The following is a 27359-nucleotide window of genomic DNA, read 5'->3' as shown; positions in this document are numbered from 1 at the left end:
TTGGGATAAATTGCATTTTCATTTTTATTTTACACAGGCCCTGCTCTTTTAACAGCAGCCTGACACAGCAGTGGAAGGGGGGGGGGAGCTTGTTCAACATGAGTTTCACGTCTGGGGTGGGGGGTGGAGGGGAAAGAAGAAGTGGTTGGAAATCAGGAACCCTCACTATGCGGCCTAAGTGTGTTACATACAGAAAACAAGATAACTGGTGCGGCCAAGTGGTATTTTGCAGTGTTTAAGGTTGCTAAGTATGTTTATTTCGCAAGCCACATTGGCCCATCTATCTCAGTACTGTCTACACCAGGGGTAGTCAACCTTTTCATACCTACCGCCCATGAATGCATCTTTCTTAATGGTAAAATTTTCTTACCGCCCACCAGTGCTCGAAGGGGGAAGGATTCAGCTTGTGCTGTAGAACCCACTACCGCCAACCTAGAATTCTGAAACGCCCACTAGTGGGCAGTAGGGACCAGGTTGACAACCCCTCGTCTACACTGACTGGAAGCAGCTCTTCGGGGCTGTTGGGACACCCACAACAAATGGAAGGTCAGACCTAACCTAGAACATTTCAGAATTCAACATCTTCTGGTACCGAATTGGGGAGTCATTTGATATATATTTTTTACACACTGAATAGAGATGGCCCTGACAAGAGCTTCCTTTCTCTCCTAACGCCATCACTCGCTACTGGGGATGGGGCTTCCTGCTAGCTCCTGGCACTTCCTGCCTCTTCTTAACATCCCTTCTCTCTCTTTCAGATGGGATGCCATGCGGCGTACGAAGAGTATTCCCCTTGTCCCACGTGCAGTATCCAGACTTGTAACTCTCTTTCTTTGCAACATATCACGGAGGAGGAGGAGGAGGTGGAAGAGGAGGCAGGATGCTCGTGAAAAAGAGGAGAGCCAGTTTGGTTGTACCTTTTTTATTTTTATTTTTATTTTCCAAATCGGTTGGGGTTTCGGGGGGGTGTTTCTTTTTCTTTTTCCTTTTGCCGCTTTAAGGCGAGAGAAAGCAAAGAAGGTGGTTGTGACGATATTGGACAAAAGGGAAAGAGGCATCGCTATTTGCCGACTCTAAACTCCATGACGGGAAGGAGCCGCTGGAGAAGACGTGTTTTTTTTAAGACCCCTCACGAGGAGAGGGGTAGGATTTTGCAACAGGAAAAGGTTGCAGGCACAGAGCCTGCTGGTGGGACCAGCCTCTCTCTAAAGCACTTGACCGATGCTCAAGATTTCAGAAGAGGGAGGCCAAACAGATCTAAACCAAAGCCGGTGGGTTTGGACCAGGCCTGTATGTTACACCTGGGAAACGCTTTTTGTTTTTAAAAAAAGGGGGAAAGAAAAAAGGGGAACTTTTTTTTCCGCATCCGTTTGGGAAAAGAAAAATCAGTTGCTAAGAGGATGTTGAACTTAACAGAAGATATATATATAAATAGGTCTATATATCTATATCCCGTGGATTGGGGGTGGGGGTTTCTGTCCCACTTTGTCACCAGTCCAAGGAGATTGGATTAACTTCTTTCAAAGTCATATCATTCCTTAGAGTTTAGGGACCAAAGGACTATTGCTTTTTTAATATATATATAAATTAATTAATTTAAAAAACAAAACAAAACAAAAAAAAGAAACTCAAAGAGGTTTAAAAAAACTAAAAAAAAAAAAAAGCTTCATGTCAAAGCTGCAAGTTGTTTCCAAGAGAAGCGAGCTCAAGCAAGCAAGCAAGCAAGCAAGCAGATGTCGCCTTGTGAGCAGTGTGGCCAGTGCTGGTGGCCTTGTGACCGCATTGAACACTATGGGGTTCGGGTGAGTAGTGAAGCTGGCAGGAGGGGCCACTTTGGCAAGGGGGGGGGGTCTTGGCAACAGCTCTCTCCTCCTCCTCTCACCAGATAGGCACTTGGATTTCAGAAAATTGGGGGGTTGTAATCACAGTTCCTGATCTGCTTCTCCCATGCATTGAAAGCTAATGTAAACCAGAGTAAGAAGAGACACAGGACCATATTTTTTTGCACGAGAAGCTGCCTTGCGCCAAGGCAGATCATCGGTGCGACTAATTCAGTATTGCCTACACTAGGGGTGGACTCCAGCTGCTGTCAGCCCCAGCCAACATGATCAGTGGCTAGGGATAATGGGAGCTGGAGTCCAGCAGCATCTGGAATGCCACCGGTTTCCCACCCATGCTTAGATGGCTGTGTAGAGGAGCTGCAACGTCTCTCCACACTTGGACAATGCTTTGATTAGGACCACCCAAAGTGTCACAGAACGTTGGGCCAGCTCTTAGTAGGCTGAACATCTAGCAAAGCAGAGGAATGGAGAAGGTTTGGCTTATGGTAGCTTGAAAGTCTGCATTTGGTGTTAAAATAGAGGTGCATTAGGAAGTTGCAGGCATAACTGGATGAGGCTTGGCGAAGGTGTTATTCAGGTTTCACAGTGCGCCCAGGACTGATAGGACAAAGAAATGACTGAGGCTGGGTCATGGGCAAGTCTGGAGCATGACAGCAGCCAGGAACTGGGGGTGGTGTTCAATACTAGTCCTGTTCAGAGTAGATCCACCAAAGTTAATAGACATGACTAATTTAGGTTCCTTGATTCCAATGGGCCTACTCTTAGTAAGAGTTTGAGCCAGATCAGAGGGCAAACCAGCAGGCAAGACCAAAGAATAAAGTTGGAAATGCAAAAGGCACCAGAGCTTGGGTACACCTTGTTGCACCACAGTGACAGGAAGTCCTCTTAAACTCCTTCCTGCCCAGGAGGAGCCAATGACCAGCCTAATGGGTGGAGTCAGCCCACAGCCTGGAAAGTTCTTTACTGAGAGGCTGCAATTATGCATGTCACCACATGGGACAGCGGTCAGCAATTGCTGGCAGAAACACAGTGGCGCATGAGCTCATGCACGCACAATTTTTTTAAAAAAAGAACCTAATAAAGGACGTAACCCTATCATTAGGCAAAACACACTGGTTCCTTCTTAGAGCGCCAAAGTAAAAAGGAATATGGCTGGAGGTTGATTTCAGGTGGAATGCTAGGTCTTTAAAAATGTCAAAAGAAGTCAAAGTGGGTTACATTACCTGGTGGTTAGAGGGAATGTGTAACCCTTGAAAAGTAAAGTGCCATCTTCAGGTGGTAAGAAATCATATTCCTTCAGTTTTAGGGTCCCACTTCTGAATGGTTAAATTTGGTTATCCAAGTCACACATAAAGCAAGAAGAAGTCCATAAGAAAAAAAATCTGAACTCCACAGTCAGGCAGCAATACCCTTCTTAGCCCTTGCATATTTCCTGGTCTCAGTAGTCCTTAGTTGCACCCTGATGCCTGCCTAGCACCTAGTCAAGCCTAATGGACTTGGTGTCTGCAACCTCCTCCTACATTCAATCTTAAGACTGTCAAAAAATGCAGAGTGACCACAACATGCTAGATTTCCCCCCACTTCCTCTCCCCACTTTGCTCAACATCCAGCCTGACAAAGAGCTTTAGAAAACTCAAAAGCCTACTCACTGCTTTGTGGCATTTTGGCCTGACCCAGTAGAGGTATTTCCGGACTGTGGGTTTTTCTAATGCACCAACATGGCTTCCTTTTCTTAATGTGTATCTTGGAGAATTCCCTCCCTGTCTGGGATAAGACCCAGAACTCTTTCAGTCAGAGAGCTCCCAGGATGGAGACAGTGGAGTCCTTCAAAACTCCCCAGGAGATATCATCCAACGCATTGACACCAGTAGAAGCTTTCATGGAGGAAGAGCCCCATCAGACAGTGGGGCCAGCATGCCTTGCTTCAAGGGATGTAGCTCTGCTCTCCTTATCTGACTCAGATGACTCCACTACCTGCACTCCAGAGGGGCTGTCATGGGAGCATAGGAAACTGCCTTATATTGAGTCAGACCCATTGATTCAACTAGCTCAGTATTGTCTGAGCCAACTGACAATGGCTCTCTGGGGCTTCAAACAGGGGACATTCCCAGGACATTCCTAGGGGTGCAAGGGGTTGAACCTGGGATCATCTGCATGCAAAGTGGGTGCTCTGCCACTGAGGTACCACGCCCTTCACCCTGCCATGTCCAGAAGCCAGGGGAGGTGCTCCAATCTTGCCCGAGTGCACACCTGTATATTAGAATACTTTAACTACCAATCAGGCTCCAGGGAAGCCACGCCAAACAATAAAGCTTCAGCCAGCTCCAGACCAATGGTGAAGCAATATTCCTAGTTCTTGCAAGAACTATTCTGCTCCACAGGGAGCTCTCTGTGGTCCTGAAGCTTAGCCATCTACTACAGATGTCCTCCTTGAGCTCTAGCCTTGAACCAGCTCACTCTGTGAGCAGGTGCTGTTTGCAGATCACATGGGATGGGCAGGTGGGTGGATTATTCCCTTTGTAGGAAATTTCTCTCTGTGTGTCTCTCATTGCCCTGGTGTAACATCAGCCAAATTCTCTATTACTTTCAAGAATCTGCTGGGGAAGAGGAGGAGGTCAGGGGGAGGGGGTCAGGTTTAAGGAAGTGCCAAATAGAGTGAGCGAAATGTCACGGTACATGAAGGATCTGGGGTTGTCTCATTGTCCTTCGTGGTTCACATTCCCTAATGCGGTCGCTTGGCCACTGGACGACTTCTTTTTCTTTCTTCTCTTCTTTATTTTTATTTTTTTATTCTTTCTTTCTTTTTCTTAAGAAAAATTGTGCTTCATTGTTACATTTCCTAGTGGTTTAGAACAGAATGCTTTTTGTAGAGCGGTTAGCGTTTAACATAGGAGAGCCCTCCATTTGAAACAAATGAAACCTAAAAAGAAAAAGGAAAAAAAAGACAATCGACTTTAGTGACCTTGTGAAAGTGACTTTTTTATATAAAAAAAAAGAAAAGAAAAAGGCAAAACAAAACTATATATATATATATATATATATATATATATATATATATATATATATGAGAGAATGACACAGAGACCTAAATTTGGGGTGGGGGAAGAGAGTTGTGAGCACTGGGACTCAAGCTGTGTTTCAAATGCTGCCTGCTTGTATGAAATGGGAGGGTGAAGGGTGGTATATTGGGGCAGAGTCCAACTACATCTGCTGTAAGGAAAGCAATTGCAGGAAGCAAGGATATTGGGTGGAAGAACGGGCAGGTGTGTTCTGGGGCAACTGGTCCAAGCAGCCCCATGAACTGTTTCCCATCTGGTCTGAACCAGAACGAAGTTGATCATGTTCTCACAAGTCTCCTTTGGAACCCTGGCAGGGAGGTGTACATGAAGCTGTGGGTTGCAGCAGGATCTCAGCCGTAGTTAGCTCTTGGGACCACCCACATTGGGGTGAGGAACCTGCGGCCAGTGGCTCGACTCCAACTCCCATCATTCCTGTCCATTGACCATGCTGCAAGGGGCTGATTGGAGTTGGATTCCCACGTCATTTGGAGGACCACAGGTTCCGCATTCCTGATCTAGATCAAGGTTCTAACCAACCTGAGAGAATCACATCCCTGTGCTTGAATACAGAGGAATTTCTTGGCTTCGGTTGCCTTCGACTAACAAGCCAGCTGGCTAGACCAAGAACCAGGTCTCTTTATTCAGGAGCTCTGGTTTACTTTTCCGATCCTGCAGAGGTAACCTTTTCTCTTCCTTGTTCCCCTGACTTGGGAATTACCCTCTGCGAGAGAACATTAATTCGGGATTTGCTTTAATCATGCAGCCACCTCTGTCGTTTGCCCTTGTGTGAGATGGGGAGGGCCCAGTCTACACTACAGGCTTTAAAGTGATGCCAACTGCCACGTCTCCCTCCCTGGGAAGTGCAGCTTGGCAAAGGATGCTGAGATTCCTGGTAGAAAGTTGGGGCGGATGGTGCTTATGCATGTCGTAAGCAGATACGGCTGGAGATTACATCAATGAAAGGTCCCAGACACTTTGCACTTCTTATCCTTACCTTGGAGCAAGCATGAGGCAGGTCCTCTTTTGTCAGCACCTTGAAAGGGTTCATAGCTGTCAACTTTCAGATTTGGAAATAAGGGATCAGCAGCCTCGAAAATAAGGGATCAGCAGCCTCACCTGTCCCGGGGACAGTCTATGGGATATCTAACAATCCGGGACAGCAGCAGGAAGCAGCAGGAAATGGCGCTGGAATAAGGGAATTTCCCGCAAAAAAAAGGGAAGGTTGACAGCTATGAAAGGGCTATGGAAGCACTGGTCGGTACCATGTCCAGGGAACCTGTGCACCAGCAGATGCTTTGCTGGGCTCCCAATGCTCATCAGCCCCGGTGAGCAAGACCAGTGGTCAGGGCTGGGGGTAGTTGCATTCTGAGAATCTCTGTGTTAATGATACTGAGCTAGCAAGACCAATAGTGTGGCTTGATTAAAGGTGGCTCCCTGTATGCTCCTAAAAGCCAGCGAACTGCAGGCCCATTGCTTATGATGCCGTAAATCAGACAAAACCGTGGGCCTACCCATGCTACTCATGACCTAAAGCATCCCAGGGCTACTCTGGGAATGCACCAGCCCTGGAGATTAAGGCTGCCAGATCACAGCCCTGCATATTACTTTAAATGGGGAACAAGGTACAAAATACAGCCATTTTGCCTCAAGCGCCATTCCTCCACCAGTCGATTTTACTTTGCAACAGGTAGCGGGGAAGGTTGAGCAAAGAGACTGCTGGACCATGGTGCATTTTGTGACCCCCTCCATCTGGGGCTGATGGGAATTGGGAGTCCAACAACATCTGGAGGGCCACAGGCTTCCCATCCTTGATTTTTAGATGGATGGTCTCATGGAGAGAGAGAGAGAGAGAGACCCTCTTTAGACATTTCCACATGTGGAAAACCAGCTCTGCTGGGAGTGAGGCCCCTGATGGCACTGCTGCTGCTGCTGGAGCAATGTCACAAGAGGGTTGCACAGTTTGTGGCAGAGCTTGTAAGGGGGAGGGGGAGGCCAGCCTGAGTTAGGAAGCAAAGAGGGGGGTGATACATCTTGATGGGATGCCACCATGTGGGAGAGATGAGATCTAACCGTTCCTGCACCCGATCAAATGCCGGTGCTGCCCGTTTGCGAGCGATCCAGGTTCATGGTTACATTCCCTGCAGCTAAGGGCTAGGGGAAGCCTCTTAAGCACCACTGTGCCTTTCATTCCCTGCATTAGCTAGCCATCCCTGTGCCAACAGGTCTGCGACAGTTACAGCCACAGGGAAGGATTCCCATGTTTGAAGCAGCTGACGGTGTCCTCCTCAACCCAAGCAAAGCAAGCCAGCCCTACCAGCAACACAACTTCTGTGTCTTAATACCGGTGTTTAGTTGTGAAAGTGCCAAGACATGGAGCAGATGACAGGAGGGGGCAGCAACAGCATCAGGGGTGGGGCAGCATTTGCAGTGGGGCCATTTGTTTGCACTGGAGAGAGAGGCACCAGGGACTCTCAACTTCTCCATCTTCCCTTCTCTGGCAGTTTTTGAGCACAAAGCAGGGGAACCCTTGGCCAGGGACATTGCTAGGTGCTAAAAAGGGCAGAGGCCCATGACACGAATAATTTGCATAACATTTGCCTATGCAATAGTTTAGCGATTTCATTCTGAACACATTGAGGTGGCAGGTGGTCTCACTGGCCCTTTGCCAAATGCCCAAGAGCCCTCTAAGCATAGATCAATAAATAAAAGGGAGGCCACCCCTAACCAGACCCTTGCTGTTAGCAGGGGATGCTGCTCACACAATACTTTTGTGAATGCCCAACATCAAAACCCAGTCCAGCCCTTTGGATTGCATCCTGGGCAGTTTCAAACCAACCCAGGCTTATAGCCATGAGCAGGTGTGAATGTCCAGGGATCCCAGTTCAGAAGGGAGCTCAACCCAAACCTTTCTTGGAATGGCTATTATTATTATTATTATTATTATTATTATACCACAAGAAATGTAGATTTCTATTTGGAAACTCAACGAATTTCCATTGAATTGCCAGAATGTTAAACTGATCTGGCATACAGTAAAGTATTGAGCTTTTAAAAATAGTGCTCTGGTGTTAAGCTGCAGGTCATATTATCTAAGCATACATTGAAATGGAATAATTTGTAAATGAACCACACACCTTCCTCCCCGCCTGGGTGTGGTGGCAGTAGCCTTTTCAAGCCCTGGTGGTGCAGATAAAAATCCATTCTCCCCACCCCCTTCCCAAATGATAATGAATGTTGCAGGGGTGGCTCCATGCTTGAGAGAAGGCATGGCTTTAATGCCCTATTGAGGGCTCCCTCATCTGCCAATGGGTCTTAGAGAGCTTTGTTTGTGCTGGCCAGGGGTTGGGGGGGTGGCACTAGGCAGCTTGATCTAATCACCATTTTCATTTCCCCACAATTCTCAAGGAGAGCATTCACCATGCCAATGTTTTGGAACTACAACTCCCATCATCCTCAGCCACCAAAGCAGAGGCTGGTGGGAGTTGTAGTCCAAGACATTCGCAGAGTATGTACCAGGTTGGTGAAGGCTGCCCCAGAGCAGAGCACTCTGCTGAGATTTAAATGGAGGCTAGTCCCCACTGTTGGGTGCCACTTACAGTGCGGGGCCAGAAAAGAAGAATTAACAGGAGGTGCAGAGTAGACAACAGTGCTGGGCCCTACCTGGGAGCTGGCAGCTGCCCAAGGACACCTGTTGGCGCTGCTGGTCCTGCCTTTATGGTTTCAGAGAATTCCTTGCTAAACTTTCCTTAGCATTTGCAGTGGCCCAAGAAGACCCTCGGCCTGCATGGCTTGCCTTGATTCAGGGAGGACAATGGGCTGCAGCAATCCCTTTGCAACAACAGGAGACCGAGTGACTTTGCGTGATACTCAAGCTACGCTCAGTAGTTCGGTCTTGGCCTGCATCACACACCCCCACCCATAGCTCCATGGACCCACCCAACCCAACCATGCTTTTCACAGTGGTGGGGATTCTCTGCACATGTGTGCAGATCTACAAAGAGCTACGGTCAGCAGGCTGTATTGCCCACTCAGCAGTACTTCAGTTGGGTGGGAGGCTACATCTGTAAGAAGGGCGAAGGTGCCTTGGAGCATGTGCAAAGTACACTGCTCTTGACAGCTCTTACTACTGTGACCGTATGCAGCTGCGCAAGTGGCAATTGGTGTGTGTGTGTGTGTGTGTGTGTGTGTGTGTGTGTGTGTGTGAGAGAGAGAGAGAGAGAGACGGACTGACTGACTGACTGACTGACTGACTGACTTCTATCATTCCCTCACTTTTGCCCATGGACTTTTGGGATTACAGAGGAGGTGGGAGAGCTCCCTGCAGGGTGAACACTCCACAAAATCTATTGCTGTCTGGGCATGTACAAAGCACAGCAGCACCAAACTGGAGGAGACCATTCAACAGATGGTGGTGGTTGCTGATTCCCTCTGCCTTTGCATGGGCTGCAGTTGGTTTTCTTGAACTGTCTGTGAAGGGACCCCTTTCCCAATCCTCTCCAAGCCCTTGCCAAAATACCGGTGGATCTGTACAGCAGTGTCCTGGATTCCCATAAGTGAATCAAGCTTGCAGACCATGCATTTGCCTCCTGGTCCAGGAGATGTTCCACTGGACTTCTGCAAAATGCCTCCCTAGCCTGGAATGACAGGTGCCATGTCTGGCCCAGAACGCCACTCCCTTTCAAATCTTACCTTGAGGTGTCTGCTCCAGATGACTGCCAGCTACCTGCAGCAGCTGTATATAGCAAAATAATCATGGGTTTTCTTTATAAATTATGAGCTTGTAAATGCAAGTGATTCCATTGGGTTTGTGAAAACAAAATGCAAGCCAGTGACGGTGGAGGGGGATAATCTTTCCGGTTCATACGAAACGCCTGCTATTTGTGGATAAAGGCTGCAGAGAAGAGGGGAGAAAAGGGAGAACTCTTCTCAAGGCGGGATGGGAGATGAGAGAACCCTTTCCTGCTCCTTTAAATGAGAGGGAGTCTTCTCAGCTCAAGGGCCACATTCCAGGGGTGGAGGCAGCCAGAGGCAAAAGTGGGTGGACCAAAAAGAAAGGGAAATTTTACCTTTGCACAGCAAGCTAGTTTCTACCTGCATATTCACACACACACACACACACACACACACCATCCTCCTTCCATACAAGCAAGAGGCATGATCAGAAGTCGGGGACACACTCCAGCCAGGCACAAACACTCATGGGGCACAGGGAGGGGTGTGGCCTGTGGAAAATCCTGAGGACCAGATAAAGTGGGCTGCATAGAATCGTAGAGCTGGAAGGGTCCCCATGGGATCATCTAGTTCAACCCCCTGCAATGCAGGAATCTCAGCTAAAGCATCCATGACAGGTGGCCATCCAATCTCTGCTTAGAAACCTCCAAGGAAGGAGAGTCCACAACCTCCCAAGGGAGTCTGTTCCACCATCAAGAGCTCTTACTGTCAGAAAGCTCCTCCTCGTGATTAGTCAGGATCTCCTTTATTGTAGCTTGAATCCATTGGTTCAGGTCCTGGCATGTTGGCGTAGTCCAACATGCAAGTATAAGACTACAGTCTTCTTTAGACAGAATGCTGTGGGTGCAGGATCTTGCTGTGCTGCAGTCTTGAAGGCCCCTTACAAATCATATCCTTTCGAGGTTCTGCTTGGGCACTCTTGTGCCAACTTAAAGTAAGGAAGACTGCCTCTTTCAGCTGCAGCCTGGAGCCTCCATCATCCCTGACTTGGCTCTAGATGTGGTTCTCTAGGTGCGGTTTTCAGCGGTTCTCACTCCCCTCTCCTCGGCCTGCTCTGCCTCCTGCCGCAGCCGCCATTTTAATCCACAGGCTCCAGCTAGTACTTCTCATTGTAGCCAAATGCCCACCAAGATCATTTTATTTTGTTGTTGTTTTTAAAAAGAATCCACAGATTAACAGTCATGGACACTGGGTTCCATGCAGGGTGCAGGACAGAGAAAAGTGTGACTTAGATGTGCAAGAGACAGGATGGAGGGCACACTTTGGCCTCTCCCCATCTAAACTAACCATGTCTACAGGGTCTTTCCCCAAGACCCACTATTCCATTGACTCCAGCTCTCATAGCTCTAACCCTCTCTCCCCCAGCTCCCATAGAGCACAAACAGCCTACAGCAGTGACTGCCGTCTCTAAGGGCTACTTTTTTGCTACCATAGTCTTATTGCTACCTTCGAAGGGATGCACGGGGTGGAAACTGTAGGAGTGTTTCTTATTGCAAAGCTACCTCTGATGCCAAAGCTGGTCTGTCCCGCCCTCCTCCCTTGCCATTCTCCAAAACTCACTAGAAAGATATCCCATTCATCGTTTCCTGCAAGCAGAAATTCTCACGGCAGGGAGGCTCGAAGAAGACGACTTTGCAGGCTCAGGCCAATGCAAACCTCTCAAGGGTCTATATATGAGCCTGAGATCTCCTTTGCACCCACTGCCTAGTTCTTGGATGTGATGAGTGGGGATTTAAGTTATTTAAATGGGAGAAAACGTGTACCCATTAAAGATTTGTTCTGGACATTATTATTTATGTGGGGTGTCCCTGGTATGGGGGCAACTGTGCGTAATTTGAGCTGACGCTTTGCTGAAATAAGACCTCATTCATTGTTTCAAAAGGCAACGGGGTTCTGGAACTCAAAAACTGCTGGAACTGTTTGCCATATGCAGATTGTGTCCCGTTTGCAAGAGAGGCAGACAGACAGATATAGGAGCAAGTGTGCCTTCCCTTCTCCATTTACTCACTAAAAAGTCTCCTACATTTCTGGGAATATAGGATTTGAACTTCTGGATGAGAGCTCCCAGCACTCCAGAGAAACCCTTCCCCCCAAATTAGGTACTGATCAGTCACCTCCTGATCCAGAGGTGGGTTGTGTCTGGCTTTTGGACATTTGAGGGGCACAGGAAAAACAATGTTGCAGGCAGGATTGAGTTCTGGCCCATGCTATATATATATCTGTCATGACATGAACATGCCGGACTCCCAAGTCAACTCTACAAACAGGTTGGAGAGAAGACTCGCCTGGCTGAACTGTCACCCATATTAGAATGAGAAAGATGGCAAGTAACAAATGCCTTTCTATCCTGCTGCTCTTAAAAGTTACTGGGAAGTTGTTGAGATGTGGCATTTTCATCTTCCCACTGTCCCCTCCTGGTTCTGCCTAGGCAACAAGAGCCAAGGAACTAAAGAACATCTTTCAAGTTCTGCTTGTGGGTTTCTACTAGGCTGTTGGAACAGAATCCTGGACTAGGTGACCTGATCTGATCCAGCAGGGATCTGCTTATGTCCACTGCACCTCAGACAAAGCTGATTCTAGGATACTTCCCACCCTCATGCCTCAGGCATCATAGAAGGGTTATACAGAAGGTGAGTTCACCCCAGTTGCAGCAACACCAGAAAATGGCTTCATGTTCTCACAATGAGTTTTGGAAGCCATCGCATTCACTTGGGTGGAACGGTTACATGGCTGGGTCACATCTAAGCAATGGAAAACCCATTTCAATGTAACTTTTCCTCAAAGACTAGCTCATGTGAGAATTTCCAATTTAACAGTAATTGCATGGACTGCAGAATCTACTCCGAGAAGGAAAAGGTATTTCCCCCAGGCTGAGCCCAATATTTCCATGCATATTCCTTGTTGCAGTGTCTCACCTGATAACCCCGGACCCAGGCATGGGGAGGTGGAAATGGGTGGAAATCTGTTGTGATGCATTGGGATGAAATGTGAGGAGGTTTGTGCCCTCCAGACGTTCCTCACAATTTTACTGTGTCTGCTTAACTTTGCCCCAAAATGAGGGTCTTTGGGGCAGGCAGAGATTCCCACTCAGACTCCTTCAGTCCTGCCTATCTCACAGTTCTTACAGTGGTGCAGCCACCCAAAAAAGAATCGGGTTGTGCTCTTGCATTCTTAACACATCCTAAAATTGGTGGCTTCAGCAGGGGTGTCACTAGATACGCAAAAGATTCAGGGCACAGGCTTGTGGCACAAATTTGCGTATGTTGATTCATATGTACAAATGCAAATTTGGGTCTCAAGATGGTGAGTGGGTGGGCTGTTGTTGGCACTGCATTGATGCTGAAGAGGCAGGAGATTTAGAACCCAGAGCAAAAGATATGGAGCTTGGACCCTCTGAGTAACCTCCTGACACTTTGACAGGAGGCCAGTGACAAAATTGTCCTAGGCACTCCAAAAATGTTACCTGGGTCTAGCAAAAGCCAGGGGAACGAGGCAAGTGGGAAGACTAGTAAGAGGTAAGTAATTATTGCCCAAGGATAAGTGGAGGACATAAAGAGGGTTGAAGCCCCAGTATACCCCCAGATGAACGCCCAAGGACAAAGGCTGTTGCTGACTCCTACTGATGACTCACCAAAAAGCTAAGATCTAATGAATTGCTTTGCGCTACTATTCTCTTCCTGGTCAGTCTTGGTTTTATGTAGGAAGGCTACCTGCCCAACTAGGGTCTCAGGAGGACAACACTTGCTGGCCTCTGAGCATGTGTCTTTTCCCACCGAGTTCCACGACTTTGGGGGGGAGGCATCTTGCCCCGCCCCACCCCAAATGGGCTTTCTGTTTCAGCCATTCCAAAAAGGAACGCTGCCTCCCGGGGTTTGCAGGGGGAGCAGTTTTGGCATTCCAGTGGATTTACGATTCTTTTGACGGATCTTTCTTATGATTTCTTGTAGTATAATAAAGAAAGACAAAATGGACATTGTTATCTCTGTAGCTCTGTAGTTAAATGATATTCTGCTTAGACTGAAATAAAGCACAGTCCAGTGGGAATTTGCCCGGATTCTTCGTGTGTGAGTCTCTTCTTGAGAGTTGTTCTCTGAACCTCAAATAAAATAAAGACTACAAAATCAGGGAAAGCATCACTAGGAGATCGTGTAAGGCAGCTTCCTATATTCCTAAATACAAATTGGTGCATCTACTTCAGTAATGTTTACACTGACTGGCAGCAGCTACCCAAGGCTTCAGGGAGAAGTCTTTGCCATCCCTACCTGGAGATACCAGAGGTTGTCCCTGCGGCCTTCTGCATGTGAAGCAATTGCTGTACCATTGAGCCAAAGACCTTCCAACTGTTAGTTCTGCTTTCATCCTTAGGTGAAAGGTACAGGCTTCTTTAGCAGATGGAGAATAGGAATGAAGAGTAATTATGTAATCCTATAATGCAGGGAAGTGATGTATGGAAGTGAGAGCTGGACCATAAAAAAGGCTGATCGCTGAAGAATTGATGCTTTTGAATTATGGTGCTGGAGAAGACTCTTGAGAGTCCCATGGACTGCAAGAAGATCAAACCTCTCCATTCTTAAGGAAATCAGCCCTGAGTGCTCACTGGAAGGACAGATCCTGAAGCTGAGACTCCAATACTTTGGCCACCTCATGAGAAGAGAAGACTCCCTGGAAAAGATCCTGATGTTGGGAAAGATGGAGGGCACAAGGAGAAGGGGACGACAGAGGACAAGATGGTTGGATGGTGTTCTTGAAGCTACCAGAATGAGTTTGACCAAACTACGGGAGGCAGTGGAGGACAGAAGTGCCTGGCGTGCTCTGGTCCAGGGGGTCGCGAAGAGTCGGACACGACTAAACGACTAAACAACAACAACAACAACAATGCAGGGATGAGGAACCTGTTGCCTTCCATATGTTGCTGGGGTCCAACTCCCATCAGCCCCAGGCAACATGGCCAATGGTTGGGGATGCTGGAAGTTGTAGCCAAGCAACACCTGAAAAGCCAAAGGTTCTACATCCCTGAGATCAACATTAGATGGTGTAAAGGTAAAGGGACCCCTGACCATTTGGTCCAGTTGTGGCCGACTCTGGGGTTACGGCGCTCATCTCGCTTTATTGGCCGAGGGAGCCGGCATACAGCTTCCGGGTCATGTGGCCAGCATGACTAAGCCATTTCTGGCGCACCAGAGCAGCACACAGAAATGCCGTTTACCTTCCCACCAGAGCGGTACCTATTTATCTACTTGCACTTTGATGTGCTTTTGAACTGCTAGGTTGGCAGGAGATTAGATGGTGTTTTGTCTATTAAAAAGTCTACAGAAGCCAAACTGGGTAACTTTACTTAGGCATGGGAGTAAACATTCTCACAGAGAACACGTTTCAGAGTAATCCTTTGGAAAAACACAGGGCTGGCGCACCCATGAGATGTGCTGAGGTAGTGGCCTCAAGCAGCGTAAGCTAGGAGGTACCCTGCCCACTCAGCTGCCTCCGTCACCAACAGAAAAGCAAGGCAGCAGCAGTTTCCAGAGAGATCTCACTGAACCCTTGCAAGGTATCGCTAAAATCTCCCAGTATCTTGTGCACTCTGCAAGATATTGCCAGAACCCACCACCATCGTTGCTGCCTTTGCGTGGGCTCTGCCACGCAACCCAGGGAAGGGTGGTCTTTGGCGAGGGTTTCCGCCAACTCCTATGGTTGCTATTAAAAATGTGTCCCCAAAGGGTTGTTCCAAAATGTGTCAGGCCTGAAATAAATATTTCTTCAGGCACCTGGAGTTCCTTGCTCTTCACCCCACTCCCAGTTGTAACCCCCTATTAAAGCTGCCTTTAATAACCAGCGCTCTAGAATCCTCACCCTAATCTTCTATTCCGCTAGACAAAATGATGCCACAAACCCTCCAAATAGCCACATTTGTGTTCCAGCATCTCTACGATTCATTGCCAGTCCCTGGAATCCAATCATTGAGGCAGCAGCTTGCAGGACTGAAGCATTAATTGCCCTGGTGATGACACAACAGGTCCCTTTGCACCCGTGTAAGGATCCATGGGTGGTACTGCTTGGCATGTAAACTGCTAGCCTGAGCACTATTAATGTGACCAGATAAAGGAGCAGACAGGGCTCCTTTAATAGTTGTGCAGAAGAGGACGTTTCAGCAAGAGCAATGTGTCAGCTGGCAGTTGCAGAAGAGAAGGCCCCACTGCATTTGATCAGGCTAACCCCTAGTCATGGTGCAGCCTAGCCCCTCGTCACTGAGCCATTTGGGGGAAGGGCCATAGCTCAGTGGCAGAGCATCTGTCTTGCACATGAAAGGTCCTAGGTTCAATCCCCAGCATCTCCAGGTAGGGCTGGGTGGTGTAGTGGTTAAGAGCAATAGACTTGTAATCTGGTGAACCGGGTTCGCGTCTCCGCTCCTCCACATGCAGCTGCTGGGTGACCTTGGACCAGTCACACTTCTTTGAAGTCTCTCAGCCCCACTCACCTCACAGAGTGGTTGTTGTGGGGGAGGAAGGGAAAGGAGAATGTTAGCTGCTTTGAGACTCCTTAAAAGGGAGTGAAAGGCGGGATATCAAATCCAAACTCCTCCTCCTCCTGGGGGAATCGCCTGCCTGAAACCTGAGCCAGATGCTGCCAGTCAGTGTAGGTGAACCAGATGGACCATTGGTCTGACTCAGGATATGGCAGCTCCCAACATTCATGAATCAAATATGGTTTTGCACAAGAGGAATCTTGATGTGCTTACTGACAACTGGGGGAACAATGGTATTTTGTAATCCCCTTTTCACCCACTGGCGCTGTGAAGCCTTCACAATCCACAAAGGTAAGACATGGAGATTGAGTCTTCCTGATTATAATGCTAGCACTTTTATTCCACTTTCTAATGTACTCCTGCACGGCATTGCCAGTTGCATTATGAAACTGTGGCTTTTTTATTCGACATGCCACCATGCCATGCTAAATTTTGTGCGGCAGGAAAATACCGAATGCTAGAATACCGCCCCAAATTTCATCACATGAAATTACAGTGCCAAACTCCCACAATTTTCTTGGTTAATGGGGTTGCAAACGGGTTTTGTTTTTTTGAGGGGGGGTGGAGAGAAGCAAATAACCTAGAGATGAATTATAAACTGCTCAATTCTGCTAGTTTTTCAGAAGTGGCTAGAATGCCATGTGAAAGATCATGTAAAATATGGAAGTTATCAGGTAAGGAAATGCTGGGGGGAATCTTAGTGGTGCGGCAATAAAACTACAAGCAGGTTTGCATAGCTAATTAGGGTCCAGTACGGTTTCAGATTGGATGGGGGACTGAGTCTTGAGATTCCTGCATTGCAGAGGGTTGGACTAGATGAACCTGAGAGTCCCTTCCAACTCCTCAATTCTATGGTTGTCTGAAGGCAGCCTCAGTCTTGGGTCTCTGCTTTGCTTCAGTAGATCATCATGGGAAGTCAGACCACTGGTCCATGCAAGTCGGTATTGTCTCTGCATTGACTGGCAGGGGTGCTTCTGGCTTTCAGATGCCAGGGCTTGAGCCTGCAAATCTTGTGATCTACTGCTGAGCTGCTACAGTCCATGTGGACCTGTAACTTGAGTCATGCCATCATACACCCTTCGCCTGAGCACATATGCTTCGCCATGTCCTTCAAGCGAATCCATCCCAGATAGAGACTGGCAGCCGTTTATGAATGGTGCAGACTTAAAGGTTTGCAGATAAGATGGCATTTGGGTTCCTGAGCTGTCATCCACACACATTGAGAGTGTGCAGGTAAACAGATGGCACAGTGTACCTGTGAGTCTCTCTCTCTCTCTCTCTCTCTCTCTCTCTCTCTCTCACACACACACACACACACACACACACACAGCCTTGTTGGGGGCAGAGGAGAGATGAAGGAGACACACAGGCTGCATCCACACTAAAAACTGAAAGCAGTGTGGTTGTCACTTTCCCCCAAGGAATCTTGGGAGCCAAGGGTGCTGGGACTTGTAAGGAGACTCCTGTTACCTGCCCACAGCTTCAATTCACAGAGTTCCCTGGGAAGGGGAGGTTGATTGTAAAATTACTCTGGCAATTATAGCTCCATGGAGGGGAAAGGGGGTTCCCTAACAACTCTCGGAGCCCTTAACCTAATGTAGTTCCGGGATTCTTTGTGGGAAGCCATGACTGTTGAAGGGGCAGAAGAGCAAGCCTGCAGGATCAAACCAAGGGCTCATCTGGTCCAGCAACCTGTTGTCCCACCAGATGTCCGTGGGATGCCTCAAAGCAAAACCTGAACATAACAGCTCTCTCCTCACCTGCAGTGGGTGCAGATCGCAGCCATCATGGTTGGCAGTCATTTATTTAAATGTATACAGTGGTACCTTGGGTTAAGAACTTGATTCGTTCCGGAGGTCCGTTCTGAACCTGAAACTGTTCTTAACCTGAGGCACCACTTTAGCTAATGGGGCCTCTTGCTGCCGCTGCACCACCACCGTGCAATTTCTGTTCTCATCCTGAAGCAAAGTTCTTAACCCGAGGCACTACTTCTGGGTTAGCGGAGTCTGTAACCTGAAGCATCTGTAACCCGAGGTACCACTGCACACCGCTTGATTGTAAAAAAAGAAACCCAACAAACCCACACACCTCAAAATGGTTTACAAAAAGCCAATCCATAGTCTTTGCCGCCATCCAAATTGGTGGCCGTCTTTGCCTCTTGTGGGAGGGAGTACCATAGTTTAACTATGCACTGTGTGAAGAAGTTTGTTTGGTTTTTTGTCTGCCCTAAATCCTCCAACATTCATTGGATGCCAGGGAGTTCTAGTGTTACAGAATAACCACCTTTCTCTGCCCACTCTCCCCACACCGTGAATGATTTCGTATGCTTCCATCACATCGCAGATTACTTGCCTGTTCCCTAAACTAAAAAGTTCCAGATACTGTAACCTTCCTTAGTAGGGGAGTCGCTCCATCCTCACTGTGATAGGATTCACTTGCCCTTTCAACATATGCCATGGATATAATGCAGGTGTTTAAAAGCACCCCAGGAAAGCTGCCTGATGCTGGGCCCATCAAAATATTTCTCCATCTATCCAGAAGCAGCTCGCTGGCTGAGGTGGAGCCACTATGCTCACTTCCTTGCAGGAGAGTCACCGCTGTTTACTGGAATGGGAAGAGGGAAGGGACAGGGAGATCGGGCGCTCCTGCCAATGCTTTTGCACCACATTCACCTTCCCACACCCAGCAGCTAATCTGCTGGGAAACAAGGACTGCAGCTCCACAGCACCCAGCAAAGCACTTTCACATCTAACCCAGTATGATCTACTCTGCAGGCCCTGGGTAATAAACACCCAGCATCCTCAGCAGGCTGCTGGTGGGACCTGCTGGGCCTTCAATATTAACTCCTGAGAGAACAGAGAGAGTGGCCAACTCATCGGCCAGCATCTGCAGGCAAGGCATGTGGTCCACCACTGAGCTGCTTTTCAGTGAGACAAGTTCCCTTCTTCACATCTATGGCACCCCCCACTTTAGTATACACTATACAAAGAGGTTGTCTCTTTTTCATTCAAACACAATTCAGCTTGGGAGAGTGACGGAGATCTAACACACTGGGCACTTCAAGGCGGTCGCTGTTCTCAGACGGGGTCCAGCCACATGCTGGCAAACTCAGGTTGCACAACGGAAATGATGTGGTGCTCTGGAGCAATAAACCCCCCTTCCTAATAATAATAATAATAATAATAATAATAATAATAATAATAATATTGGGATTTTTTTTGCAATAGGGACCAGAAAATGCACTTGAAAGTGTGGCCAAACACTTGCTTGATCTTACGACCTCGCCTGTGGACAAATCAGGATGAATGCCTAATGAACAGGTTGTTTGGAAGAGGCCACTGTCCAACGTATAGACCCAAAGCTACAGTTTTCAGATCTACTGCCAGTGGAGGTTAATCCATCTAGGTGAATGGGGCACGTCCTCAATCTGCCCTCACCTGCCTGACTTCTTCCTTGCAGTCAGTCAGGGGGTGGCACTGCCTGTCAGCCTCCTGCTCCTTTGCCTCACAGTTGCCCTAACAGAACAGAGCAGAAAGAAGGATTCGTTGGCTCGGTCTGTCATTGGCTCTGGCGCCACCTGCTGTTAGTCTCCCTGACTTCTGCCCAACCACTTCCAATGGCTGCCAGCACAAGCACAAGTGGACAGGGACAACACAAATACATATCATACTTGGGTTGGTGCCCTTGGCCACTTCCAGACAGGCAGTATTTTGTGGGAGGGATTCCATATCACATACCAGAGAAATAGGCCTGAATAATTTAAGTGGATTAAAATACACTGGTACAAGAAAATCTTTTTTTTAAAAAAAGAAAGAAAGAAAAGAAAACCCCCGACTTCTTGCAGTTAGGAGAGTGACAGGGAAATGCAGTAAAAAGTGTGAGATAAAAAACTGATTAGTGGGAAGTTGCAGAATCAGGGTGCAAGCAAATCAGGATGAATGCTTCATGTCATCTTACAACCTCCCCGTGAAGGAAGTAGAATGAATATTCATTTTAAAGATAGAGCATCGTCTAACCTGTGTATAAGTTTGGGGCAATGACCACACAAAAAACAGGTCACATCGAGGTCACAGGTCTGACCTCATGGGCAAAAGGAAATAAAGGAAATGGCACATCTGCTGGGCACACACACAAGTGCCTGCAAACACACATATATATACACACACACAGAGTCTGTGCAGGTGCAATCAGAGCTTCTTCTTTTAAAGAGAATTTTAACAAGCTAAAACCATTTGCGCTCTCTCACTCTCTCCCATTCTCTCTGTCTCTTCTTGTTTGTTTGTTTTTTGCTTGTTTTCATTGTTAAAAATGTTGTCACTGTAAACGTGGGAGCGCAAAGTCAGCCACCCCAACTGTCCTTGGGATTTGGTCCAGGTTTCCCCATTGGAGAGTCTCTCTGTATATTCTAGGTGCAGGCTTCCACCCTTCCAGAGGCGCTCCCGGGGCCTCTGCTGCCCAGAAATGACGCTGGTTGCCCCTTTGCCCCCTCCTGTGGATCCAGGTCTCCATCCAGCCAGGGTTATCATCGCTTCATTGGCAGCCTCTGACCTCTGGCTTCCCTTCTACCCATGGAGGGGCAGGGGCAACATTGGCACAAGCTGAAGGAACAGGGTCCTCCACCCCCTCAATTTGTATAGACCTGAGTGCCAATCACACGCATTATCTCCTTTTGGATTTTGGGGTCCTGAGTATTGATGTTGGCGTCTCCAACTTGGCCGTCTTCATACCTGGGAGGGAGACAGAAACTGCTTCAGAAATTGCCTTCTTCCACCATACCTTTCAAGATGGTGCAGGGCTATTGCCAATCCCAGCGGGTAAGGTGGCACCGCCCAAGGCTACAGCCTTGGCATTGCCATCTCCCTATTCTGCAAAATAGAACAGCTTCCCTTTCCCTACCCAGGAAATGTGACCACTCACACGAAGAAAAAGCGGGTGCAGACGTGGTCCGACACTGGACACACCCAGATGTTGCCGTGCTTCTGGAGATCCTTTGACGTGATCACTGCAAACGAGAAAGGCATCAGTCTTCTCATAATCAGAACACAACACACAAGGCCTGCCAATATCACCCACTAACCAGGATGATCAGGTACTTTGGCACCAGAAACCCTGGATATTGCCTCCGACTGACCCATTTATGCAGTTATGGACAGGGAAGGGAAGGGCAGTGAGTAGCATCAGTCCTCTTGCTTGTGATATAGTAGAATGAAGGACCATCCAATGAAACAGATTGTCAAAGGTTTCAGGATAAACCAAAGGAAAATGCATAATTTCACTGATGGAATTCACTGGTAACGGGTACCAGATTAGGTGCCTTCAAGACAAACCAGAGATGGGGTACCCATGGCTCTCCAGATATTGCTGGACTCCAAATCTCATCATCCCTGACTCTTGCCCATGATGGCTGGGGATAATGGGAGTTGGAATCCAACAACATTTGGAGGGCCACAAGGTTCTTCATCCCTGATTAGAAAAAGCAAAACCAATGGAGGATGGCAATATCAATAGCAATTAGCCCTGAAAATTATAAACATGTAGTCTCCAAGCTCAGAAAAAGATGCTTCTGAATCAAAAATGTTGGAGTCAATTATTTCTATTTTGTCCTGCTTTTAATATTCCTTCCTTCCGTGGGGCCTTAAGGTTCACGTACATTTGGTGTGAAGAGCCTTCTCCGCCCACCCCCTGCCTGCCAATGTTGCCAAACTGCAACTCCCATCATCCCTCATCATGGGTCATTGCTGGGGCTGACATTTCGAAGGCAAAGGTTCCCCTCATCTGATGTACGTGCACATAGATGTGCATTAGAGACAGGCTAGACCCTGAACAATTCTAGCAATTCATACAAACAGAATACAGTGGTGCCCCGCAAGACAAATGCCTCGCAAGACGGAAAACCCGCTAGACGAAAGGGTTTTCCGTTTTTGAGTTGCTTCGCAAGACGAATTTCCCTATGGGCTTGCTTCGCAAGACGAAAATGTCTTGCGAGTCTTGCCATTTTTTTCCGCCCCCCCCCTTTTTCTAAGCCGCTAAGCCGCTAATAGCCTTTTAGCAGCTAAGCCGCTAAGCCTTTAATAGCCGCTAAGCCGCTAAACTGCTAATAGTGCTAATCCGCTTAGCCGCTAATGGGGTTGCTTCGCAAGACGAAAAAACCGCTAGACAAAGAGAATCGCGGAACGGATTCTTTTCGTCTTGCGAGGCACCACTGTATTGTCATTCCCAGGAGGCAAAAAAACAGACAGTCTGATTCTTATCCCATACATTGCCATCCTTTGTTCCTACTTGCTATACCACTTCTGACGCTTTTTACACAAAAAGAATGTTCATCATTTGTAGAGCAGGAACAAAGAACCTTGTGCTGTCCAGATGTTGCTAGACTCCAGCTCCTATCACCCCTCACTATTGGGCAAGCTCGCATGGAGCTGATGGGAGTTGAAGTCCAGAACAACTGCAGAGAACCAAATTGGGAAGTGCTGTTCTAAGGGCATGGAACTGGCTGCTGTTGGAGACAGTCTGCTGGACCTTTGGTGTGAGATGAGTTTCCGGTTTCCCCGGCACACATTCCTTAAATTGGTATTTGTATTGGCATGGCAGCCTGCATTTGGGCTCAGGCAGGAGTCAGGACAGATGTGGAGAGAAAGGAGCTCCAAGAGAGGGAGAGACATTGGCTGACGTGCCTCTCTCGCCCCATCGCTCACCTTCACAAAGTGCGATGCAATTCAGATTGCGACTCTGCAAGAACCTGGACTGGATGGATCGAGTCTGCAAGCAAACCAGAGAGATCTAGAGTTACACAGACCAGAGGTGGGGAAGCTTTTGAAAGCGTAGGGTCACCACATTCTCTCATGGGCAGCCTTCCAGAAGTAACCTACCCCCATCGTGAGTGGAGACAGTTGCCAAAGTGGGCAGAGCAAATGGATATGACTTCCACAGATGACATTCCAGTCATGAAAAAGTCAGAGGTTTCTACACACACAAACACACAGGCCATTTCTCTCTTCACCCTCCCAGGCAAGCAAGTGTTGTCACCAGAGTTCAATGACATATTTCAGTCAGGCAAAAGCACTCAAGGGCTTATGAAAAGACTTGTGGCCTAGGGAGAGTCCCAGTGTCCGAACAAAGAGGCCTGGAGGGCTCCATGGATGAGAGCAGGGGCTCCCAAACTCCTGCCCCTGGACCACCAGTGGTTCGCAATATTCGTTCAGGTGGTTACTCTTCCCCCTGCTCCAAAGCGTATTGCTGAAATAAAGCAAGCTTAGAGTTTAGTGCAAAATACGCAGGTGGTTACCTGGGGGATGGTGTTCATTCGGTTATACCTCTGCACCAGCTCATCCTTGGAGGGCATCCTGTGCTGGCCTTTCCCCATCCCTGCATTGACAATAAAGAGAGTAAGAACAGCAACCCACAGTGTGCCAGGACCGGCTGCTTGCATGAGCGAGGAATTCTGCCAGTTGCTGGGGCAGTCTGTGCAGGGAGGATGGTGCAAACGAGCCCAGAGACACAAACAATGGCCCATGATCTCCAAAGATGTAGCAATGAGAAGACAGACATTCAGCCCTTATCCAGTGCGGTGTATGCTGATTGGGAGCAGCTCTCCAGGAGTCTTCATCTGCACAGCTTCCCAACGTCCTTTAACTGGGGAGTCTGGGAACTGAACCCAGGAACTACGGCATAAGGATCTACCACCAAACTACAGTCTCAGCTCAAGTAGCAAGCTCATCAGCATGTCTCTTCAAGAGAAGCTCACATCATCCACTAGGTAAGGGAGAACACAGATAAAGGTTGCCCAGCCTTCTACCTGAGATGGAAGAAATGAAGGTGTTCTACTTAAGTCTTATCACTTTCCTTCTCGTGCACACAATACAAAAACACCAAACTTGTCTGACACGATAAGCACCAGAGAAGCCACCTATTCCTATGGCCCGCACCTCTCCCAAGCAATGGAAGGAACTCATTCCTGGGGACAGAGAGAACATCAGGCCTGCTTGCAGCCCATCAGTGCTGTGATGAGGGCACATCAAGGGCTTGTGCCTTCCACTGAGTTTGGGTGCCCAGAGGAGAAACTAGGGAGATCACCATCAAGGTCTACTCTATAGCAATCCCAGCTCCAGGCAGCGGTTGGGCCTAGCTGAATCTCAAGACAATGCCTGCAAGGCTAGTGAGTCCACAGCTAGGCTGGAAATCAACGCACATAGGCAGCCAATCTCACCACCACCATCATCACCACCATCATCACCACCACCATCACCCTGAGAATTTTAATCTCCCCAGGAGCCCAGCATGTGGATGGAGAAACACACACAGCGGGGGTGGGGGGAGCGGCTCTTGGATGCGCGGCAAGCATGTCTGCAGGACGAAGGGGTGCACTGACAGATGGAAGGGGACAAAGAGAGCCGCTTACCTGAATATCCAAAGGAAATACTGGAGATGGGGCTCAAATAGATGCCTTTGCCATAGGCTGCTCCATGCAGCTTGCAGGAAAACACCAATGTGAGCCAAAAATAATTTGGGGGGAAAGTGCAGGCCAGGGAAGGGGGCACAGCACGGTGAGAGCATCAGCAAACCCTGGGGTCAGTCTGTCCTTCCTGAACATTTCGCTTTCCCGTAAGGATGTACAAAGGATCTGCTGGATCAGGCCAAAGGCCCACGTGGCCCAGCATCCTGTTCTCATAGTTGCCAAGCACATGCCCCAACGGGACCTGAGTGCAAGAGCAAGTGTCCCCACTGGAGATTCCCATCCACTGGTATTCAGCCTACCTCGGATGGCAGAGGTATTCAACTGTGCCACCAGGGCAGGATTTGGGGGCAGACAGCAGGGGTGCCACGGACCATCACCCTGTGCAGCAGGACTGGCTTCACACATTTGGAAATAAGTGACACACATTGTTCATTGAAGTGGAGGGTGGGGTAAAGGGTAAAGGGACCCCTGACCATTAGGTCCAGTTGTGACTGACTCTGGGGTTGTGGCGCTCATCTCGCTCTATAGGCCGAGGGAGCTGGTGTACAGCCTCCGGGTCATGTGGCCAGCATGACTAAGCTGCTTCTGGCGAACCAGAGCAGCACACGGAAACGCCGTTTACCTTCCCGCCAGAGTGGTACCTATTTATCTACTTGCACTTTGACATGCTTTTGAACTGCTAGGTTGGCAGGAGCAGGGACCGAGCAACGGGAGCTCACCCTGTCGCGGGGATTCGAACCGCCGACCTTCTGATCAGCAAGTCCTAGGCTCTGTGGTTTAACCCACAGCGCCACCCGCGTCCCTAGCTCCATTCAGAGTCGCCTACTAATCACGGATGTGCATACAAGCCTAACCACAGAAGACTGGTTTCTTTAAGCAGAAGAAGGTATATTTTGCTTTCAAAACAGAGAGGACCAGGACAGGGGGACAGGGGGACAGCCCCTGACTCCAGCTGAGATGGGGATCTATTGCCATCTGCTGAGGGGAGCAGGAGGCAGGAGCAGGAGCAGGAGCACCTGATAGCCCCCTGCCAGCACATAGGAGCACTGGGAGCTGCTTAACGCCAAGTCAGACCATTGGTTTATCTAGCCAGCGTTGACTCGCGGCAGGTGTAAGGCAGGAGGGCAACAGCAGGGGGAGCTAGAACAGGCTGAGCCAAGTAGTCTTCTCCTCCCGGCTGAGTTTGACAAGGGCCACACTGAGGCAAATCACACAGCAGCGCCACCTCCTAGACTGGTAATAGGGCAGCTGGCAGGTAGGGGCTAACTGGGACAGTTGGTGGGGCAGTGCCCCATTCACCCTCCTGGACCAGTTTCCAGGGCATCTACCTCAACCTCAATACTGTCTGCACTGACCAGCAGTGGCTCTCCAGGGCTTCCAATGGCTGACATTCCCAGCCCTACCTGGGGAGGCCAGGGATTGACCCTGCATCCTTTCGCACACAAAACAGAGGCTCGGCCCTGCCTCCCCTCCCCCCCCCAAAAAAAATTTGATGGCACCCCCTCCCAGGAGAGCGGAGCTGTGTGATACCATTGTTTAACCTTACAGACAGTGCCTGATATTTCCAGATCTATATTATTATGGCAGCGATATCACCCACTTAAACATTTCTGATATTAGAGTGTTGGACTAGGACTGCAGAGACCAAGGTTCAAATCTCCACATAGCCAAAAAGGTCGCTGGGTGACTTTTGAGCCAATCGTTCTCTCTCAGCCTAACCTACCTCACAGGGCTGTTGTGAGGACCTGTAGGGTAGGGGTGGCCAGAGGGATCATGTATGCCACCTTGAGCTGACTGGAGGAAATGCAGGATAGGGTTGTGGGGCAGAAGTTGTGGGGCGTGGGCTGGTTCTTGGAAGAGCCCCCAGTAGAGATGCAAAGTTGCTGGCCAGTGTTGGGTGGCTGGTGTTATGTATTAAGATTAGCTGCAGTTCTCACTCAGGGCCACCAGTATGCAAATGAAGGATTGAGAACTGTCGCTCACTGATTGGTTAGCTAGTTGGAAGTTGTTACTGTTTCAACTTAGTATTATATAAAGAAGCCAGCTAGGCTGCAGTCAGTCTGACTCCAGGAGCAGTTCTAACTGCTGTAATAAAGAGCTGTGAATCTAACAGAGCTGTGTCCTTCGTCCATCTTTCCCACTGTTTAACAGCTAAAACCTCAAAGAAGCAATTCTGGCCTTCAGAGACACCATGCTGTTGCTTGTTCCCACGGCCCACAGGAGTGCAAATATGGCAGGATGGCAGCGGTGTGCAACCATGCGCTGCCCAACTAACCCCACTGAGTGGCTCAGAGTCTTGGGACCTGCCTGAGCAGTACAGGGAGGGAGGACTGTACCCAAGGTGCGCTATGTCCCCCAGGCCGACCAAGTGGCAGTTTGTGCCCTTTGGACAGGGGAAGCCCATCTCGTTTCGCTGCCGGAAGTGAAAATGGGAAGGCCCTGCCCCGCTGCCAAAGCCCCTGTCCTCCAGGTCATGTGAGATCACATGAGAACTAGCAGAGCCCTCGCAAGATCTCATGGAGAGCATGAGATCTTGCTAGATTTCGGTGGCAGAGGCAGCGGGGCGGGACGCCTGCAGGGGTGCTGCCTATTTAGTTCTGCTGCCCGAGGCGGTTGCCTCAGCCTGCCTCCTGGGTGGGCCAGACCTGCCCAAGAGGAGGTGGAGCCAGAGCCAATGGCAGGAGGAGCCAGCTAATCTTAGTTTTGTCCCCATCCTCCTCCTCGCAGAGTTGTAGAAGGGGGGGGGGGACACT

The 27359-nt window shown here is 48.8% G+C and overlaps 2 protein-coding genes across 14 annotated transcripts in view; one reads left to right on the top strand and one right to left on the bottom strand.

Moving 5' to 3' along the window:
* The window catches only part of CELF6 (CUGBP Elav-like family member 6), a 196493-nt gene extending 182808 nt beyond the window's left edge, over window positions 1-13685 (top strand). For all 10 annotated transcript variants that reach the window (XR_003703713.2, XM_028706974.2, XM_028706970.2 and 7 more), the window contains one exon: window positions 759-13685. The gene's annotated coding sequence lies outside the window, so the exon portion shown is untranslated. The remainder of the gene's footprint in view (window positions 1-758) is intronic.
* Window positions 13686-19896: 6211 nt separating this feature from the next.
* PARP6 (poly(ADP-ribose) polymerase family member 6) overlaps window positions 19897-27359 on the bottom strand; it is a 55341-nt gene continuing 47878 nt past the window's right edge. For 2 of the 4 annotated variants that reach the window (XM_028706575.2, XM_077918782.1), the window contains exons 19-23: window positions 24550-24619; window positions 23437-23516; window positions 22847-22910; window positions 21069-21153; window positions 19897-20878 (exon numbers count right to left, since the gene is read on the bottom strand). In XM_028706575.2, coding sequence (XP_028562408.1) covers window positions 20776-20878; window positions 21069-21153; window positions 22847-22910; window positions 23437-23516; window positions 24550-24619 — 402 coding nt within the window. In that variant the 3' untranslated portion in view covers window positions 19897-20775. Of the gene's footprint in view, window positions 20879-21068; window positions 21154-22846; window positions 22911-23436; window positions 23517-24549; window positions 24620-27359 lie in introns of those variants that run through there. The other 2 variants (XR_013390622.1, XR_013390623.1) reach the window with 1 other exon arrangement.

The sequence above is a fragment of the Podarcis muralis genome, chromosome 14, assembly GCF_964188315.1.
Source record: "Podarcis muralis chromosome 14, rPodMur119.hap1.1, whole genome shotgun sequence".
Classification (NCBI taxonomy): domain Eukaryota; kingdom Metazoa; phylum Chordata; class Lepidosauria; order Squamata; family Lacertidae; genus Podarcis; species Podarcis muralis.
Note: the sequence above shows the minus strand (reverse complement) of the source record. Positions and strands in the feature narration are given on the sequence as shown.